The sequence below is a fragment of the Patagioenas fasciata genome, chromosome 1, assembly GCF_037038585.1.
Source record: "Patagioenas fasciata isolate bPatFas1 chromosome 1, bPatFas1.hap1, whole genome shotgun sequence".
NCBI classification, from domain to species: domain Eukaryota; kingdom Metazoa; phylum Chordata; class Aves; order Columbiformes; family Columbidae; genus Patagioenas; species Patagioenas fasciata.
In genome coordinates, this window is record NC_092520.1 from 16,553,570 (window position 1) to 16,575,570 (window position 22,001).

General features: G+C 41.1%; 2 protein-coding genes across 4 annotated transcripts in view; one reads left to right on the top strand and one right to left on the bottom strand.

Annotated features, from left to right (window-relative positions):
* Nucleotides 1–1,912: 1,912 nt before the first annotated feature.
* Nucleotides 1,913–19,577, bottom strand: DCUN1D5 (defective in cullin neddylation 1 domain containing 5). The gene is made up of 8 exons (XM_065831951.2): nucleotides 19,215–19,577; nucleotides 16,512–16,603; nucleotides 14,166–14,236; nucleotides 13,683–13,774; nucleotides 6,988–7,096; nucleotides 6,787–6,891; nucleotides 5,817–5,919; nucleotides 1,913–5,046 (listed from the first exon to the last, which is right to left on the bottom strand). Exons 1-8 carry the CDS (start codon nucleotides 19,298–19,300, stop codon nucleotides 4,991–4,993), a joined length of 714 nt encoding a protein of 237 aa, XP_065688023.1. The 5' UTR covers nucleotides 19,301–19,577; the 3' UTR covers nucleotides 1,913–4,990.
* A 1,144-nt stretch (nucleotides 19,578–20,721) lies between these two features.
* Nucleotides 20,722–22,001, top strand: part of DYNC2H1 (dynein cytoplasmic 2 heavy chain 1) — a 163,734-nt gene continuing 162,454 nt past the window's right edge. For 2 of the 3 annotated variants that reach the window (XM_065831939.2, XM_071803664.1), the window contains exon 1: nucleotides 20,724–21,240. In XM_065831939.2, the coding sequence (XP_065688011.2) occupies nucleotides 21,040–21,240 (201 nt within the window). In that variant the 5' untranslated portion in view covers nucleotides 20,724–21,039. Of the gene's footprint in view, nucleotides 21,241–22,001 lie in introns of all 3 variants that reach the window. The other variant, XR_011737257.1, reaches the window with a different exon arrangement.

Consider the following 22,001-nt stretch of genomic DNA (forward strand, 5'->3'; position numbering starts at 1 on the left):
AATACAGATAAAAACCAGTATGAAGTATGTTGACCAGGTAGACAAGGATGTAATATTAACTGTTGAAGTTTATCATATTTCTTTACAAATTTTAATTATTGAGGGGCATTACATTATAAGAAAGTATTCCCTTTTTTATTAGAAAAGCTAATATACAGTTAACTGATTTTGAATGCGGAAAATCATTTCACATTAAGCCTATAATAGTAGGGTATAAGTCACCTCTACCATTTAATTTCATTGTCATTTAAGTTATTGCAATAGGCACAGTAAACCTTCCTGAAATATTTCTACATTTAAAAAATTAAAAAGAATCACCTCAGTACTATTATTAGCTGACAGTACATTCTAGCCCTTTAATTCACTACAATAAAATAAACTGAAAATAAAAATTAAATAATTCTGAATACAAGGAAAAAACTAAGTTGTATATTAGCTAGAATTTAAATCAGCTGAAAATACCTTTATTTTATAATCAGCACTAATTCAATATGGAGCTGATAAAAATGCACACGTGAACATAACTCCTGAAACACAGAATGATTTTTTTTCCTTAAATTGTCAAAATTAGGGAAGTTTAATTTAAGAAGCTGAAAAATTTTACATGTTTAAAGCATCTTTATCAATAAGCATGGTTTCTAGAGTAAAAGGACACAACCATAACATTTTAATAACTTCTACAGTAGTAGGTGATTCAACAGAAACACGGTTGGAAACAACTTGGATTAAGAAATTAACCTTTCCCACAGAGGCAGAGAGAAGTATGGAAGGGTAATTCAGAAGACAAGGCTGAAGAGCAGTATGGAACTGCTGCCATCAGTTGTAGATACTGATAGAAGACACCTGGACTGCAAACATCTAAACATCCTACTGGCTCAGAAAGGCATGGGGAGCTTCATTATCAAAAAAAAACCAAAGTGGACCTGTGGAGGCAATGGAGGGAGGGGATGGTCTTAGGGAGGGAGGCCTGTCCTGAGGCAGCTGTGGCACAGCTGGAAAGTGTCAGGTAGTGGAACCATCTGTACCTGCGAGGAAAAGAGTGTCACTAACTCAAATTATGACGGGATGCTGGCTTTGATACCTTCTGTAAGGGGCTCTGAAGGCCCTATGGAACAGTGCACCAGAAAACAGACAAGCGACCTGGAGGTGTGGGAGGGGGCTGAGCATGAGAGAGCAGCTCATTCTCTTTTCATTCACATGCATTGCAACAAGTTGTTGGAACACTGTTCATCCAATGAATAATTCATGACAGTTAATTACCAGGACTATTATGTTCTATCAGCACCTAGTAACACAGGATATAATCAAGAATGGTCTTTGCTGTTACTCCCAGTTGAGATCTATTTTCTCTATATGCACACAGGAGCAAAGAAATTACTCAGTAAAGTTAGAAATTAGACTGATCCGTCTTGCTGGAATTAGGTCTCTTGGTGACTTTAAGAACAGTTATACAACAGAAAAAACTAAGAGGCAGCATGACCAAAGGAAAAAAAAGAGATATTTCTACCCTATTACATACCATTTTATTTGTCATACTTAACAAAGCTAAACCTGTACAAGTTTGTACATATTGCATTGAAGGGACTGTTCACTAGCTTAAAAAAAAATGAACAAAACATCAGAAACGTTAAACCTATGTTCCCCTTTGCAATTTTTGTGCAGCCAATATCAGTATATCAGCTCAAAGCTTTTGATAGATATGAAAAAACCTCAACAATGAAAGTAACAGACCACAGTGTCCCCTTTCAGGCCGCCTGCAACTGGTACCCAGCTTGTATCCATAGCAATCTCAAATGCAAAATTCAAATTCCGCTATATAGAAATGTGAAATTACAGTCATCAGTAAAGAATTAGATGTTTAAACAGTAAAGATAAATTGGATCAAAACTACATATACAGTTAAAGACACAGATGAACATACATGACTGTTTAATTCGAGATCACATTTTTACATAGGAGAAATATTACATTCCAATCTACCAGTATGGCTTTTTCCATGAACAGGTGGGCGTTTGCAGATTTAAGCATGAAAACTGTTAGTTACCTAAGAAAACTAGAAAATGCTAGTCATGTTAAGAAGAATTAACACCAAGAAATGGAAGTGAGATTAAAGTGAAGTTTGTAACATCAAGATAGACACCACTATGATTCAGTTTTGGAAGACATTTCACCTTCAATTTTATTATTTGTCACAACTGTGGCAGCATATTTCACCTGTGAACTTTCATCTTAGAATACTGAAAAATAAGGTGTCACATTTTTAATTCAATAGACTGAAATGCACCTGAGCAAAGCAAAATTAAAATTCAAAGACTAAAGAAAGCATCTAGATGAACTCAGTTTTGGCTTGCGGACATGCACAAAATTTCAAAAAATAAAATAAATAAACAGCTTTTGGCACTTATCCACAGTAAGCTGTAAGGTGATTTAATTGAGGATAGCTAATAAAAGTGATCAGCTCACAATGAAACTGTACAAGCCATTAGTTCACATTTAAACAATAAATCTGATTGCAGTTTTGAGCACAAAAACATAACTTAAAATCCTATTTCATTCAAATCTGAAAAACTATATTGATTTTAAGTAGTTTAAATACATTCATTCCCAGTCAAAGTTTTACAGTAACTGATGATTTTCCACCACACACACAACCATGTTATAAATCCCTGAAACATGGATTTATTATAGGAATACTGATAAAACCTTAACAGAGATACAAATGATACATCACGTTGTGTCTTAGACCTTAGCCGTAAGTACTTGACCACCTCGGATTGGTAGATGCATCACTCCTACTGTGAGACTCTAATACCATCCTCTAGGATCAACTGGTTTAAATTGAATTCACAACAGTTTGCAGTTACTTAAAAAATATTATTTTTTTTTTTTAATCACACCATGAAATATTCATCTTCTAACCAGTATTCCAAAACTTTTGGAAAGAAAATTTCTCAGTGATAGTGGGGACTAAACATACTAAGCAAGGAGAGCGACTGTAGTCAATTTGAGAAAGTCATTTCAGTATCAGTGCCCCTGCAGAGATTTAGTACACCGCAGTACTTCCCTTGATGTAGCTCATTGGTGCATGTTTATCTGTGCATCTTAGGACCTTAGTCTAGCAGGAGATCTTGGGACTCTCAAAGTTAATCTCATTCTGGCAATAACTTTCTGTGGGGTAGGGCAATTTCCAAATGAAAGGCACTCTGTTGTGAGTGAAATTTAAATAATCAGCAATGCAAATGGACAGCTTGAAACATATTGAAGAGAACTGCTGTAGCCTACATGAGGCCAAGCAGAGATCTTCTAAATATCTCAACTTCCCTCCCACTCCCACCCTCAATGCTTTTTTTCACCTGGGTGGAACGGAGCTAAGATTCAACTGCACTACCAGGTGACTTGCATAACAGCCCCTGGGCCACCACTGGGTTGCTTCCTGCAGCTCAAAGCAAGCAGGTCTGGACAGTAACCTGCAAGAGTGGTCCTCTTTAGTAGAACAAGAGCACAGGTACACACTACTCGTTTGTCCCTCTTATTATTATTTAATTTTTCCTCACAACTTTTTTCTTTTTAAACCCTTTCCTGTAAAAAAAAAAAAAAATTGTCTTGGGAATAAAGTATTCCTTAGGGATAGGAAAACTCATGCTTGTTAGTCTGACTAAATGATGTGCAAAACAGAAGTCATTTCCCTGAGGCAAAGATCTTCAAGTCATGCCTAACTTACATTGTCTATTCTTATTTCAAGCTGTTGAAATATTTGGCACAATGAGGCCTTGATCATGGACTGGAGTTTCATGGCATCATCACAGTCTACATAATGCATTTACATAATCAAGTAGAAGTTACAAATGTTCCACTGTCTCATTCTGTTTCGGTTTCTCACATTTATTCATCACAATTCCTTGACTTCAAGGGCGGCATGTGGGCTCCTGGCCAGGAAGGCAGAGTGACAAACTTCTACTGTATTTAAAGGTTGCTCTAAGTACTGAGAGCCTGAAAGGGCAATTGCAGTAGTTGTTGGACTCAATACATGAGTAACAAGGTACATGTTAATATAGCCTGTTATATACAGGCCAAAGGTAGGTGACTGAATAATCTCTTTTTGAGTTACATTATGAAAAGCACACAGGGAGATAAAAAAGTCATGTTGTGAAAGCTTCCAGTCTAAAACATGTAAGAAGCAAAAGCCTGAAACCAAGTCTTTCCAGCTTTCTCTTTTAAAATATAAATTGCACTTTTTATACAAAGCAATATGAAGTCTAAATTGTGGTAAAAATTTGAAGCTGCCTCACTGTACCAGAGTATCTGTTGTTCATTATCTGAAGCACAGGCAATCAGTTTTCATTCTGCACACAGAGTCATACGCTCTACACCATTCTGCTTTAAAAGGGCCTGCCACTAAATGCCATGCCACTGGGTGCGTACTAAACCAAAAAGAGAAAAATAAGAGTTTAAGGCCTTTATCTCCACAAGGAGCCGAAAGCTGGGGCACAACCCATGTCCAATACTTAATATACAAATTAGCACACTCCCACCCAGGGCTTCAAAAAATCAGTCATTCTTTCTAACGTTTGTCACACAATCATATCATCAGCAAGCAACAGTGCCAGTTAAGCATTTTTAAGGTTTTCAAAAATCCATAGCAAAGAGCACTTCTGAGAAAGATAATCTAAAGATTTGGTTTAAAAATAGACACCACACTCACATTCAAGGGACATTCTTCACTTTTAGGCCTTTGTCACAAATCTGAATCTTTATTGTTCTGAAATAAATGCTATAAACATAAGATTCAAAACAAGAACTCCAACTTTCAGTCTCAGAAGAGGTGTGGTTCAATGCCCATATCACATATAACAAGAAAATTTCCTTAAAAAAGGAAAAAGAATTACTGTAAAGTCTTTCTTAAAAATGAAAATGCAATCCTTTGTTTTTCTCATTAGTTTGTGTACAGGTGGGCACCAAAAAAACTTTTGCATTTTCTTTTGAATTCTTGCTATGACGCTTGACGAACTTTTTGCCATTCAACAAATTCATCCAGAAGTACAGGCCCTGCAAATGGATGAAATATGGAGTTACATTTGCTCATGTATTACAAACACCTTTTCTTAAAGTACAAAGTTTAAAACTACTGGTCTAGGTAACAACCATGTCAATCCTATGATCAAATACTTACAAAGACTCAAAGATGACTACAATCATTTCAATCCAAGGGTGGCAAAAAGTACACAAATAACGCTATATGGAACTATGGAAAAAGGCTTTGCTGACATTTGACAGGTGCACTGAGCTGAACTGAACAGAAAGCATAAAAATAAGGTTATATTTTAAATCAGCAGAACTAATACCCTCTTCCTAAGGCTTTCAAAATTTCACATAATTAGAACATGAACCAAACCAAGATGTCTAATCCAGTTCAGTCACAGTATGATTGACTATCAGCCAGCTGTAGAGTTCAGCTGCAAGCACCAGCAGCTCAGGTATTTTATAGTTAGTTTAACCAGAATTTACTATATATTAGTACAAAATGAGAGTATGCTGTTTATAATTCTGTTTGCATGTCTGTAGTTTCATGTGGCAAGTAGCTTCACTAGATCCTCAACTGGATACAAGTCGGCTCAAGTACACCATCATACCACTGATATTATACTACAATTAATATCTGCAGTTGGAAGATGGATGGGTATCAGGACAGTCTTTCTATGCATTGCTGGAAAAGAAATATGTACATCGTATAGTATCGTTTCTGTTATGGATTTTTTTAATGCAAATTCAAAATACTGAAATAATAGTTGAATAAGCAAAATGTTATGAATACTTACATGCACCATCTTCATCATAGTTGCTAAGATCTGCATGGACAGTTCTGCTGAACTCTAGCACATTGTACCACTGATCCTTGTTCATAACTCTATATTTCGATTGCTAGGGAAAATAATTTCAGGACATTAAAATGTCAAGTGACATTTGATAATGTGGCACCTCATTTCCCATTTCTGTCATTATATCCTCAGTTTCCAACAAACAATTTAATGGGTAACAATGGCTACTATTTCCTTGGTTTTCCATCTCTTGAAAGGCTACACAGCACATATTTCATAGTTCTGAAACTACATAAAATAATTTCTTGAAAAATCAGAGGACAATTGAAATACCAGGGAATCAGGAAGTCACCACTTCAAAGCTTCAAAAACTGGTAAATTGTTGTCATGCCCTGAAATGGGGCACACTTAGCTTAGATACATTTCCAGAAAGAACAATTACAAAAATCTTTTCTCCAGGGTACAATACAGAATGATTATAAAGACATCTACTTTGCAGCGTTAGTACCGATTTGAAACCAGGGAATAGTTTCAAGCCCAGCACGCTCCACAGCCCAAACACATCCACAGTACCGACTAAACCCCTTGGAGCTGAGTTGACCAAAATTTTCTAGAGACAGCCTGAGCCCAAGGCACCTACATACCATATCTACACAAAGTGAACTTGAAATTCAGCACACATGCAGCTGAAGAGACTACTGGGGCTCTATTACTCAATTTTAAATTTACCTTTATGTTTTAATTAAGAAGAAACTTCAATTGTTGTTAATAAGAGAAGGGAGGGTGGGGCACAGGGATGAAGAAAAGATCTGTGATGCATGTAAGAACATCATTGTTTCATAAGCACAGAGAGCAAGAGGAGAAGAGCAATAAGGATAGATTCTTGAGCAAAACAACAGAAACCCTGAAATCTTTTCACAGAACTGCCCAGCTACTGTGCCATCATTCAGAAAGTCAAGGAAACATTTACCTCCAGGTATTGATAAAATACTGAAAACAGTGGCCAAGTTCTTCCAAGCAGAAGAGCTAACATGGATTTTGCAGTATCAATATCAAGACTTCGCTGGTCTTTATCCTAAGGTTGAAGAAAGAAAGCACAAAAAACCCCCTCAAGTATAAGTTCATTGAATAATTAAAAAAAAGAACTTCTCTAACATTCCAGTAGTCTTACCCTTGCAAAATCAAAGGCATATCTGTAGATATTCTTAAAGGATGAAATGTCATTCAATTGTGACCGCAAGAAGTCAAATTTACTTTGTAATTTTTCTGTACAGTCACACCTTAAAGAAAAACAAATGACATTAGAAATTCAAAACAAACCATTCGGACACTGAAAAAATGCCAGCAAACATAAAAATTAAAATTATCAAAATGCAATCAGATGTACAGGAGTAATATTATAAAGTAACTTGGAGAACACTGAATATGCTCTACATTTGCAGCTTGCTGAAATGATAAATGCCTGGCATCTGTAAACAAGTTTTTTTAAAAAAAATGTATCAGCAACGTAATACAAAGTCTGTGCTTTACTTCTCCAATAGTTGTCTTTTTATGTCATATTCTGCAATTTATATTCATACCCAGCCCTATCTCACCTTTCAATCACTGTGAAAGTTTGGAGAAAACAGTATTCAGTGTACATTAAGGTGGTAAAATCCAGCTGTAATTAAGGGCTTTATACTTCATCTCTTTGTAAAAAGGCAAACCCTAAACACATACTTCAAAACTACATATTTATGAGCAGCACAACTGAGCAGGCACTCTGCAAAACATGCTAGTCTGCTTGTGTTCTGTGACTGATAAATGCAAGCTCTGATAAGCCTATCACCTGGATTAGTCAGTAGCTGTTCAATTGAAAACCCACAGGCTGTAGGAGAATGTACAGATCTGCTCGCTGACGGGATAGCCCTTTCACAAAAATAACCTTTTGGCAGAAAGATGATCTCCATGTATTTGACTTACCAAGGACTTTTGTTTCCAATTAGAATATGGTTTAGGTTCATCAGCAATGGCAGAGGATACTATAATTTACACATGCTAATCCTCCAGGAAAGCCTCACTCAGAAGAACAGCCGCTATACTATTTATTCATATCAAAATATCAGCTGTCATGATTAAAACACCAAAACCAACAACAGCAGAAACCAACAAACTCCACCTTGCCCTGTATTCTGCCTGACAGAAGCAATACTCTCAGGAACTCAGATGTTCGCAAATACTTCCTTTGGTCAGAGGTCCCCCTTCTGGCAGCCTGCAGCCCAGAGAACACATCTGCATCTTTAACAGCTGATGGGTTCTGAAGCAGCACTGAGTCCCCACCAAGATGAGTGCTAAGTAAATAAAACTATTAGCTAATTCAGTTGCATATTCAGATGACAAGAGCTAATATATTTTGCAATAAACTACCCATTAGGTTGGAAGGAAATTTCGTTAAAAAGAAACTCAACAGTTTTCTTTTTGCCTTCAGCCATCTAATTGCTCTACAAACCCTATCATTTATCCCTTAAAACAGTATTGTGTTATGCTATAAAGACATCTCATTTTATATTCATATCTATTTTTTTCTGTGTTTAGACCCTCATATGCAATAACACTGTCCTCTACATTTGAGAATAGATCTACCTATTTAACACAAAACTAAACGCTTATGCTGTTAGTGTAGTAAAGATACAAATTACTTGAAGTGGGTTTACCACTCATTTTGTCAAATATAATTTGACTGAGATGATTTACCATACCATGGTTAAACACAAATTTCAGTATGTTTACATTTCTTAAAAATATTTTGTTAAAATGGTTCAAGTAATAATAAAACTGAGTACAACATAGCATTTCTGTTATTGTCTACTGTACTACTGGCTGTATGTATTTTAATGCAGAAGGGATTCTCTTGGAAAAGTTGGTATGAATACGTGCAATTATTAAGCCTCGAGACTCCTGGGCTATTGCCAACCTATTTAAAACCAAGCAGAAAAACAGATCATGCTCACAGAGACAGGCATCACCCTCTGAGACCTGATGCTGGGACATCTCTCTGCTACAGCCATTTTAAGGCACTTCCACCCCTGACCACTTATTTTCTTCACATTAGTGCAGCACGGAGCTGCCAAACTCCTCTTTCATAGGGAGACAGCTGCTTGTGTGGCTGTACCATAAACAAGACAAATGATGTCACCCATACTTAAAATAATCTTCCTAGCAGTATTTTAAGTTGGAACAACCTTCTAATCAGCACAAGTGAATTAACACCAAACTTCTGTATAGAGACTAGAAAAAGACATGATTTATTGAACTGCCTTTACTATAACATAGCATTAAATAAGGTTACGTCAAGATCAATGAAACTAGATATTAGCTTACTACATTCTTTTCACATCCCTACCTCATATTTATAGCAAAAATCAGTATCACAAAGCAGTCCTATTTTGATTTCTATTGAGGCAGAGTTCATTTGAGGCATAGCTAACATGGACAGTGATGATTCAATAACTCCTACTCAGCTTTTCAAATGTTTCATAATTACTCACATGATTGTCTTTTACTGAAAATAAAAATTAGTAAGATGTAGACAAACACTAAACTAAAAGCATTTAATGGTAGTATATAAAGCTGTTTGAAGGTCTTTTAATCTATAGGAGTTCCTCTGCCATTTTCCAGTCCTCTAGATAGACAAAAGGAAGTTACATCCATCTAGCCCATCAACTCTCTTCAAGTATTTAAATGAGATCTTATGAAATTCAGGTTCCATGTTGTAACTGGAGTATACAGAGATCCAAGGAAGTAACAGCTTAAGAGAGCAACCCTCAGCAAGTTTGTGGATGACACCAGGCTGAGTGGTGCAGCTGACACACCCATGGGACAGGATGTCATCCAGGGTCATCTGGACAAGCTTGAGAATTGCGCCCATGCGAATCTCATGAGGTTCAACAAAGCCAAGTGCAAGGTCCTGCACCCAGGTTGGGGCAACCCCCAGTATCAATACAGGCTGGGGGATGAAGGGATTGAGAGCAGCCCTGCTGAGAAGGACTTGGGGGTACTGGTGGATGAAAGATTGGACACGAGCTGGCAACGTGCGCTGGCAGCCCAGAAGGCCAATTGTATGTTGGGCTGCATAAAAAGGAGCATGCCCAGCAGGTTGAGGGAGGTGATTCTGCCCCTCTGCTCCACTCTGGTGGGACCCCACCTGGAGTCCTGTGTCCAGCTCTGGAAAGACACGGACTTGTTGGAGAGGGTCCAGAGGAGGTCACCAAGATGATCAGAGAGCTGGAACAGCTCTGCTGTGAGGACAGGCTGAGAGAGTTGGGGTTGTTCTGCCTGGAGAAGAGAAGGCTTTGGGGAGACCTTATTGCGGCCTTTCAGTACTTAAAAGGTGCCTGTAAGAAAGATGGGGACAGACTTTTTAGCAAGGCCTGCTGTGACAGGACAAGGGGTAACGGTTTTATACAAAAAGAGGGGAGATTCAGACTCAACATGAAGAAACATTTCTACAATGAGGGTGATAAAACAGAGAGGTGGCAGATGCCCCATTCCTGAAGACATTCAAGGCCAGGCTGAACAGGGCTCTGAGCAACCTGCTCTGGCTGAAGATGTCCCTGCTCATGGCAGGGTGTTGGACTAGATGAGCTTTGAAGGTCCCTTCCAATCCAAACTGTTCTATGATTCTACAACATCTTTTCCATGTCCTGACAATGATACAGTTTTACTATGTCAATTGATTTACAGGTCTAGAGACCAAAAATTATTTAGACATCAGTACACATTGAATGCTATACTGGCATTAAAAATTATTTACACTATGCTCTGTGTTAGCCTCACAGATGTCAACACAAAGAAAGGCAACAACAAGCAAGAAGTTTGCTGGAAAAGCAGCTGATATTAGGCTATCATTAAAACCAATCCAAATACGTTTTTTTTTTTTTTTTTTAAACTAACAATTCTGCAAACAGCAAGAAGTTACAAACCTGACTTTCCTGTCCCCCTCTCTCTCTCATGTGGCTTCTCTTGTCCCTACAGATGTGAGAGTATGGCTTTATCTTTCTCTCAGTTGGAATCTGATTTTTCTCTCTCCCCTTTACCTGGCCACTCATTTCCAAAAGCTTAACTTTAATGTAAAATTCAGCTGAAATTCTAAGGTTAAAAAAACAAACAAGCAGAACAGCAGACAGGGAGAAGTACTCAGATATTACAGCTGCTTACACTTCCTTACACAAAGAATTGTTTCTATTTACCTAGTTTAACCAGTGAGTTTTATGGAGTTCAATAAAATCATGACTTGTAATCCCACTTCCCTCATCTTCATTTCGTAATTAGATTTTTTTTCTTTGTAGGTCTGTAAAGCCTACAATTGAAAAACACATAACTATGCTTCTCCTTTAGCTCAGATAAAGTAAAGTAAAATCTCCAATGGCTTTAAAATAAATAAACCAGTCATTTCCTGAGGGCTACTCATTTCACTCTAAGGAGGTGTCTCAAACACATGAAAGAAATTGCCCAGCAGTACTTGTTGCTCTCTGCTGACTATGAAAAGAGCTTCAGGTGTTTAATTTAGATTCAGGCACCTAGCTTTTACAAACACACACACCTTCATATATATATATATATGTATATACACACACAAATATATCGGGCAGAATTCACACTACCAACATGATATATTATAAACCTCACTTTCACAGTTTAAGTTGCTTAAGTCTCATACACTGTTACTTAGTGCTTGATCCACCTTAACTCTGACAGCATACACCTTATCACATATTTATTTTTCTCCTCCTCTCTAAAGAACAAACTTCATCAGCGTATCACAAAACCAGACACAAACAGAATGCCACCTCAAGACTCAGGCACCCTAATGTTGGCATCTAACTGTAGATAAGATTTAGGTGTCTAAACTTTAGGTGTTGCCATTCAGAGAGGTCTGGTTAATCCACCCGAAAGAGCAATGCAGGTGACCAGTCACTAGGTCTCAGAGCAAACTGAATACCTCCCCAGGCTCCACACTGTTGACTAGATCTCCAAAGATTGCAGTAAGAGTTTATTTAAGAAATCCAGCTCTTGCATATAAACCACACATTTAGGTGTCTCACTATGGAGCTGAATTCCACCCAACCCTGTTTATGCAATTACCTTACGTGACACTTCACACATTTTGCAATAAGGATTCTGTAATATCAATCGTACTTAGCACATTAAAAGCACTCTGGGCTTTGAATGCATTTTAAAGTAATTTTTAAATGCAAAAATAATAAAAAAGCCATGCAAGAATGTAATAATACTCTACTGCTTTAAGTATGTGAAAATCTTTCTCCTTCAAAACTTCTGTCAAACCTTTCATGAGAAACTAAATACCTGCATCCCAGATGGAATCCCATAACGTGATCCTCCCTTCCCAGTGAGCACAAACAGCACAAGTCTACAGATTTATTGTCTTTTTTTTAGGCCAAAGAATCTTGAATTCCTTTACATTAGTGCCACTGCTTCATCCAGATGCTTAGTCTGCAGTCTGCTGTTAGAGTATCCCAGGGGAAGCAAAACATACAGGGTAACTGGTTTAGGTTTAAGCAAGTGCTCTTGATCATAAGTCTGTTTATATAAAAATGCACAGCAGCACCATATTTTCTGTCTTGAATATGTTTAGCCTACAGCATAACCAGCTCTGTTCTTAAAAGAACCAGAAGATTCCTAATCACAGCAGATTTTTAGAAAAAAACATCTACAATGTTGGCTCTGAAGAGATGTCCAATTTAATAAATCTTTGTACTTGCATTCTGCTACACTGGCTAAGTCTACAGAGCTTCCATTTGGGCGCAAAAATTGAGTACTTCAGAGAAGCAGCCAAATTATACCCATTCATTGCATCTCAGCATTTATGCACCCAAATTGATTCTGGGGGCTATGCACCCAGAATTTAATCTCTGTTGTCCTGACTTTCAGGCAATTTAATCATTCCAGCTCTTAGTAAATTTAAGAGCTTCCCATAGTCACAAAGCCATCAAGACATCTATCGGAAGCCTGATCCCAAATCAAATAAGATTTGCATAGAGCTAGAGTCACTTACTCCATAGTCTCAAATAACCAGAGGGTATCTGCCCAATGCAACTTCTCAAACCAATTCACAGGTCAATTGTGCCAACTCCAAGGGTCAAATCAGCCCCTCTTCCGCATAATGGTGAAGCTGCAACAGGAGCTCCCTGACATGCTTAATATTGAATGCAGTGTCATAACTCACCCTTAAAACATTCATGTAATGTAAGTAGTTTAATGAAGAATGAACAAGAACTGACAACTGAACTAAGCCTCACAAAAAGCTGATGAGTTTAATGAGAGAAACAACCTCTTCAGGCAGAGCATTACCGCATCAAAAATTCTTATGAACAGATGGAGTGAGAAGTTTATAAATAAACTGAAAAGTGTTACTTAATCTAAGCATTAAGCATGGCTTCTGAGTTGCATTTAATAAACAACAGTAGTAACCAGAATTATTATCAATGCAGTTCTAATCTATAAAGCTTGGAAATCAGTAAAAGTTTTCTAGAATACTAGTTCAGAGATATGCTTATGGGTATCTCCAGATCTACTTATTTGTGCCTACTAACCGGATTGATGTTGTAACACACTTTTTGTAAGTAAAAGAAGCCACCAAAACTTGACTTATTAGGGTTAGACAAAATTTTAATCATTTGAGTGAAGTCATCAGATTCACAACTTGATGAACAACAGTAGCTGCTTCCAATTGGTGACTAAGACCAGAGCTAAAAGCAAGAGTTTCTGTGTCTTATTGCCAGTGTACAAGAAACTGAGGGTAAGAATAATCTATTGGTATAAACATAAGATTAGAACATTCTATTATATACTTAAAAATACTCTTACTGTAATGAGGTCATTCCTTTTAACCATTCTTCCTTGGTAAAAAATCCCATGCTTTCAGCCTCTAGTTTCCAGGCTAAAACTAACATAATAATCTAGGGGGAAGAAACAAGTGGATAGAAAGAAGTCAGTATGGAAGAAAAGGCTGATTTCTGGCTGTCCAAGAAGAAAACTCTAAGCATTCAAACATTCTAGCAATTGTTGTACATGCTTGCACTTTATATTTGTTACCATTTAATAATTCAGCTATGTGTAATCTTTCCCTTAATTTCAATTTCTGAAAATAAAGTATTACTATAAAAAAAAAACCAACACCCTCACACAGCAACCATGCATAATTGATGTAATGAGTTAAAATATCATAGAACAGTTCCTAAAAGCAGGAAGATAATGCTTTGTTTCCTGAAATTAAGAGTTTTACACAGAACTTAACCTTATCCAATACCCCTCTTTTAAAGAATTATGAGTACTGTGCAAAGAACCTACATTTTCAGGCTCAACACCGATGTCTTCACAGAACTTTTCCATTCCTTCGGGCCCCACAACTTCATCGGGACCTTCAAAACCAAAAAGAAGCCAGACTGAAATCTCAGTCACATTCACTACTCACAAGGATTACACACAGCAAGAATTAGATTGTATTTCATACAAGTTATGTTTAAAAACACATAAATGTTAGAACCATATCAACTGCAATGCTGAGACATGTATATGACATATGAAGTAACACTATGCATTAAAAGCAAAACTAAACCAGAACTTTTATATTGTGCACTGCCTCCCCAAAACAGCAGACATGCTATTGTACTTTGTGTATGTGAGTTTTCATAAGATGCCATTGAGCTTCACAATGGTTCAACTCCAATAATTGTGGCAATCAATTGTTTTTAAGACAACTTGGGTACTGCTACTCTGTGCTGAATTTATTCTACAAATAATATTCTTTAAAAAGTTATTTTATCAACAATAAAAACCATTCCATCTGAGCTACCATTACAGATATTACTCTCTCAATGGTGTTAACATTATGGGTTTGCATTAACACAGAAGAAAACAAAGCTTCAAACAATGTAAGATAAGTTTTATGATGTTAAGTAATATGGGAGAATTATAACAATAAATCAGAATAATGCTAAGCATGTTGGCTATGTCCAAAGCAGAAAAAGGTTTATAAATGCAATGAAAATAACTTGATTAGGACCACACAATCAGGGTTATGCTGTCACCTTTCCCTTTTAATATGAAGAAAGCTTCTAAAAAGCAGCAAAATAGTGTATTTAAAGAGCACATACAAACACACCCTACAATGCTTTGTTTCCCTGAGCCTTCCTGGTTTCAGTTATTTCTCCTAAGCCTGTTCCAAAAAGGACTCCTATGGGACAACCAGACATTATTAGAAGGCCTGTTGACATGTGATTTTGATGCGTCTTGGATCATTATGTCACCACTGCTACTGTGAATATGAATTCATGTAAAAGGTAAAGGCTGTACCTTCCAAAACAACGCACCACCTTAAGATTCTTTTGGCAAACTTTGCTACTTATACATAGAACAGTCTTTTTATTTTCCCTTGAATCTTCAGCTGTCTCCACTTCCTCTGTATCTGCCGCTGTTATTGTACACAGAATTCTTTTTAAGAGTTTGGATAATGTACATTGAATAATTACTCACTGTGAGACAAGAACATAGTCAATAAAAACTATTGAGAAGGGCTACTTTTACAGGAAAATAAAATGCAACTAGCATTTAAGATCATGAACCCCTGCCTCTTGAAAAATGTTGCAAAGAATGTTTTGCCTAGGTAAGCAAGGCAACACCCTGCCATCTGGTTTTGAGGAGCCGTTACATCGCATATGTTAAAAAAATTACAAGTTTAAGTTATGAAGAGAAACACATACAAAGGTGCCCTGGTAATGACAAGTATAAACCTGAATCAGGTTTTGGGCCCAGAAATCACATGTATAATTCATATATATATATGTGTGTGTGTATAATTTTCTCTTTTAATGGAAACATTTAATCTCCTATGCTGTGTTATTCCCCTGGAACTCTATTTTATGGTAGGAACATGGCGTATTCTGATTACTGGTTAATTATCAAAGTATAACCCCCTACATTCAGTTCTTGACTCAACAACAAAGTCAAAATTTACAGGCCTTAAAAAAGTTTAAAAGTATGTGCAGGTGTATTTACCAGAAGAAAAGTAGCTGAGAATTAGTATTTTCCTAAGAAAAGATGCCTCAAACCTAAATTAGAAAGCAGATGAGAACTAGAATAAGGACTAGTTCATTACTGTGGAAAGACTGCAAGGAAAAGATCAGTTCTGATAAATATACTCAAACCAATTGCTGGCAAGTAAAGTATCAGCTCATTTCACACTGACAACTGTCCAATAATGACTTTTAATCACCACTAGTTCTTACAGACTTCAAGTAGTGACTAGACAAGAAGAGAAAGTTGGATAAATAAACATCTGTCTAAACTATCTCTCAATGTCCTGAGTTCTACTGTCCACTTCAAATCAAGAAGTAGATCATTCTGTACATCCTGGTTCAACACTGTACTGTCCAACATCAGTTTTTTTTTATTTTGAAGAATGCCATAGTAAGTTATAAAGCATAGAGAAAAGAAGAAAAAGTCAAAAAGAACAAATACGGAAAAGACAATAGCAAAAGCTATACTAATTCAAGCGCATAAGAAAGTGAATATGGACATATTTTTTAATGCCTACATCACCATTAGAAAAAAAACCAAAATGCAAATGATATTTGATGTATTCATTTGTTTTAGACAAAACCATATAGTTTTAAGTATTGATCTAATGCATATTACCTGCATATTCATAAAACCAAGCCAGGCACTTTTTGCTTGAAAAATGTTCCTCTCCACTTATTACTTTACCAGAGGCTTGTGATCTGCAATAGCTTATAGAAACACAAGGATAAGAAGTGTTATTTTAATATGAGAAAAGGGAAATGATTCAAAATTAAACTCCAAATTGTTTATTATTAGTTCAAATTATTTATGCTGTTTCATGAAGTTACATCAAAAATGAAGCTGAATTTGTGAAAAGGCAACTGTCTCCCATCCTGTTTCAACACCTGTTGGAACATAGTTATTCTGAAATACAACACTCTCGTAACCCAATTCATTGCAACTATTATTAATACTTTTCCAGAAATGAAAAAGTACTGTTATCTTGTAGATATTAAACCAAAAAACCCACACACAGATGGTCAAAATATCACTACACAGTAATTCAAATGCCTTATTATTTACTTATATTTATATATACAGGCATTTAAAGTTAGGTCTCTAATAAGCAGCATGATCTTCAAGAGTGCTGAATATGCACAGATCCCATTTAGGTCAACAGGAGCTGCAGAGTTTGACATATTTAAAAGTCAGACTATTTATAGTTAAGCATCCAAATTTGGGAAGAAAACTCAGGTCAATTTGTTTACATTAAACACATAACTAAATATCTGTAATTCTATAGATGTTGGGCACACATGCCAGCATAGTAATACGCAATCCACGGTAAGACTACAACTGCTCAGCACACACAGCTTCCCCTAGACTTTGTCTTCATTATGCGACACACAATCCAGTTTGCCTAGGAAGTGGATTTTCATAATACATCATTCTTTAAAAGAATACGTAGAATATCTGACTTCTTCTAGTAAAAACACTGACCACATGAAAGCATACTCAGTCAGTAAAAAGTTGTAGCACCTCTTCAATGCACACTCTTTTCAGATACAAGTTACAGACTTAGAAAAAGCTAAGATTATTTCTAAGGATGAGGTGACAGCTAATCATATGAGTGGATTTAAAATTATGCAGCTCCTACATTGCAATTTTAAAATGAATATGTCAAGCAGGAAAATAACAGTTCAGTTCTGAGAGGTGGTGAACAATTCTATCTCCCAGGTACTGCTTTAAACTTCATTGGAAAAGAAAGCGACACTCTCCAAGATGACGCCTTATGTGCCAAAAGCTAAAATTAAAGATGCACTGCCATTAAAAACACAAGTCACTAGAAAGAAACAGAGCCACACAGTATGCTACAGTATGTTGGTTCTATCCAGTATAACATGTACCCATTTGTAATCACTGTTTTATTACAGAATATTACCAATATATTACTACATAAGAATGACATGTCAAAAATGCTCACATATCTAACATATTATTATCAGCTAGTATGAATTTTTGGTCCAATAACTAGTAGTTTCCTGTAGTGTTTTTTTTTTTTTTTTAAGGAGCATTCAAAAGATTTTTTTTTTAAGATAAAAGAAATTAAGATAATAGAATTTTGGTCAGGAGTGTTCAAGAAATATGAACTGAAACTACAACAGATGTAGAGAAGAGCTATGATGAGCAGAGAAACTGAAAATCTGTATTACAAACCAGATGAATGAGAAAACACAAGCACTTGTTTCAAATACACTATTAGGCAGAACCATGAGGGAGGAGTGTTACAGAAAGCATAATGTAGGTACAAGAACAGTTATTAATCAGCTATGAATAAACTTAGACTGAACCTAAAAGACTATTAATGACTCCAGAGAGTGAGCTCTGGAACAGTTCACCAAAATGAACAGTTTATAGCAAAATAAAAACCTCGGTACTTCTAAGCTCAAGCTTGGTCAGCCTGTGAGAAAGGGCATATGACACATTTTCTTGCAATAGCCATTCCCACAGTGTTGATTTCCTAAGTCTTTTGTATTCTTATGTCTTCAGGATACCTGTCATAACCACTGGTTTATTGACCTACTTAAAAGTTCTAATAGATGAAGAAGGCATACAGTTACTTTAGGATAACCACACTGAAAGCTCTTGCTACACCACACTAATGATTTAACATTCTAATGGTAATTTTTGGGTATCATGACACAAGTGATCTTCTTATAGTAGTCAACGAACAAGATGCTCAGACTCCTGTATTTATTAGAAAAACACTTCCTGATTTTGTTTTGGAGTGTGCTGACCTCTCCTTCCATTTCACTGAAACAGAAAAAAAAGAAAAAAAAAGAGATACGACTTTACGTAGACACTGAGTACTGGCAACCTCGAAACGCGGAGATCTCACTATCCCGACAAAAGGTTACAATGGATACCGGGACAAATGCTGGAACTGCCCCTGCGGGTAACAGGACAAGGCAGCACCAACCCGGATCGGGAGCAGCTCCGCGGTGTTTCTGTCCTGAGTGCGAACCACCCAAACGCAGCCGCTCCAACCCGCCCGGCGAGCGACTGCGCCAGGTGGCGAGCCCAGCCCAGCCGGACCCCACAGCGGCTCGGCGTGCCCACCGCCCCTGGGCACAACCCGGCCCCGGGCACCGCGCACAAAGGGGCAGCCCAGGCACACGCGGTGCGGAGCGGGGCTGCCGTACGGCCGAGGCCGCCAGGACTCCCGCCCGCGGAGGGGCGGCCCATGGCCACGGCCGTTCGCCCGCGACATGACAGCGGCGGCCCAGCCCGGGCTGCCCCACACGCCGCTGCCCGCCGGGCGGCGCCGCGAGACAGTACCTGCCGAGTTTGCATTTCTTGAGGCCGGTCTCGTCCGCCGCCGCAGCCACCGAGCCCGAGGACTTCCTCTTCTTCTTCACAGGCATCGTCCTGCCGCGGGCCGGGGGCCGCCCCGCTGCCGGGGCCCGCAGCCAAGGCCGCCCCGGGCTCGCCGCCCCCCGGCCGCCGCCGCTTCCCGACACCGGCGGTGAGGAGCTGAGAGGAGCCCCGTCCCGCTCTGCTCCGCCCCACCCCCGCCGGGCAGGTCCCGTCTCCGCACCGATCCCAGAGGCGGGTGTCGCGCCCGGGGCGGGAGCGGGGAACCGAGCGGTAGCGGCTGCTGAGGGAACGGCGAGCGACCCGGACGCAGACAGCGCTGGGCAGGAAGTGACAGCCCCGCCGGGGCGGGTCCGCTGCCGAGGCTCCGCCTCCGAGAGGGTGGGGCGAGGCTGTGAGGCCGGCCCACGCACTCGGGCAGCCGGAGGGGAAAACCAGTTGTCCCCACGGCCTGTCCGGCGGCTTGGGGTGGCGGGCATAGCTGCAGGGCCATGGCTCCAAGGAGCTGGTGGCGGAAGGGACGGCAGGAAGAACGGGGCAGCGTGTGTTCACTGTGAAATAAAACAGGGAAGCGCGAGCCATTCGCTGCCGGTGCCCGCGGAACGCCGCCGGTCCGGGACTGCTCGCCAGGCGCTGGGCGGGAGCTGCCGGGCCGTGTCCCGCCGTCAGCACTGGCGGCGGCGCGGGGGGGCTGGGGCAGCGCCGGGGGCTGGCGGGAGGCTGTGCCGCTGCCTGCGGAGAGCCGCGGGTAGCGAGCGGCGGGCGGTGGCGGCGCAGCTCGTGTCCGCGTTAAGGAGCGGCTGCCGGGGCAAACGCAATGTTTTCACCGTACAGACCCCCTGCGCTGGGAGCCCCGGCGGGAAGCCTTGGCCGCTCGATGAGCCCGCGCTGCCCGGAGCCACACGCACCCGCTGCCGATGGCGGATCCGCCGCGGGCTGCGCCAGCCGGTCCCCGCAGGGCTCCCGGAGCGAGGCATAACGCGATCACGATTTATCGCGATTCAGATTTATTCTACGTTAGTTGTTGGTATCGCTCATCGCGGTTGTGCCACGCACTCGGGCGCGGAGCCGGGGCTGTGAGGTGGATGTCCATGGGACACGTCCCTCAGCAGCTCCCCGCTGCTGCTGGCGGAGCCCGGAGCGCTCACCCACCGTTTCCCGGGGCCACGCCTGCAGCCGGGGCAGCCGCCCCCCACTGCCCCGCTGGTTCGGCAGCGGAAACTGCTGGGTAGCGGAGCGGGGAGGTGAGGGAAGCGCTCCCAGTACCGCGGTGCCCGTGACACCGGGATGCGGCAGATAGCGGGAGAAACGCTTCGGTGCTTCCCGCCGAGAGGCAAGCAGGCAGCAGGTCGCGACGCCGCCGGAAACATACGAGCCCCGGGCGGGAGCTGCCGCCGACCCCGCCCCAGGGGTCCCGGGGCGGCCTACAGGGGGCGTGCGCCGCCAGGGCACCTCCCCGCGCCACCCTCGCCCGGCGTGCAGCCGATTACCGAGCGCGTCGATCGCTGCCGTGTCCCCGCCGGCGGCCGCGGCGCAGCCCTTGCCCGTCGCCACCCGGATCGAGCTCGCGAGAGCTCCAGGGCCGCCATTTTCAGTCACCATAGCGACGGGTCCTGGCAACGCAGCGACGCCGGGAGGCCTCGGGCCCGGCTCTGTGCCCCGGCGTAAGCCGCCGTCCCTCCCGCCGCCCGCCCTTGGGGTCTCCTGACGTCAGCCCTCCGTGTTCTCCCGGCGGGTTGTAGATCCACCTCCGCCTTGATCCCGCCTGGCGGGCCCGCGTCCTGCCAGCATGGCCGGGGAGGGAGACAAGAGGAAGCGCTTTATCTCAGCCACGGCCGCCAACTACTTCGGGCTGGATCCGGCTGCGGGTCCTGCCGCCCTGGCCGCGGGTCTCCATGCCCGCCCGGAGCTGACCAGCTTCCTCGACGATGGCAACGAGTTCCTGCTCGTCGTGCAGCGCTCGGGCACGGAGCTCAGCGCCTCCAACAAGGTATGGGCTGTCCGTCCCCGTGTGCTGCGACCTGCGGGTCCCGCCTGCCCGCTCATCCCTGTGTGCGAGAGAGGGCAGAGCCTGGGGTCCGCCCAGCATCAGCGATCAAAAAACACTAATGTCTGGCTTGTGGGGCATCATCCTACTGCAAATATCTGTGCTGGTGTCAGTGTCTGCTGCTAGAATTACTTTCCCAAGAGTCTGTGAAAACCACACGGTCAGCTGTGTGATGTATTTGGTAGTGAATTGTGCCCATGCTGACATGTAGCTTAAGCGTGATGTATGTTGCCGCTGTGTAACACAGCCTGGGGAATGGCTCGGGATGGCTTAGAATGTCGCAGAATGGCTTGAAATGGCTCATCGTCTTGCTGCAAATGCCCGGTGGGGTCTGATGTCCGGCTGGTTACCGAGCGAGGATGCGTGCGGGTGACCAACGTGGCATTGCCAATGTCCGTGCAGGAAGCGTGGTGCAATATGGGGCATGCTGGCTGATATCTGACAAGACTCAAGGTGGGTGTTAGACTAAATCATGCATTTTGCAAATTGATGTCTCCAGCTGTGAAGAAATCTGAGGTTTATTGTGTGAAATGTCCTGCTTTGAATGTTTGTGTTCAACGAGTGCAATCTACTATGCGCTATTCCTGTGCGATCTGCTCTGGTGAACCTGCTTTAGCAGGTGGGTTGGGCTAGATGATCTCCAGAGCTCCCTCCCAACCCCAACCATTCTGTGATTCTGTGATTCTGTGAGTGGCTCGTCCAAG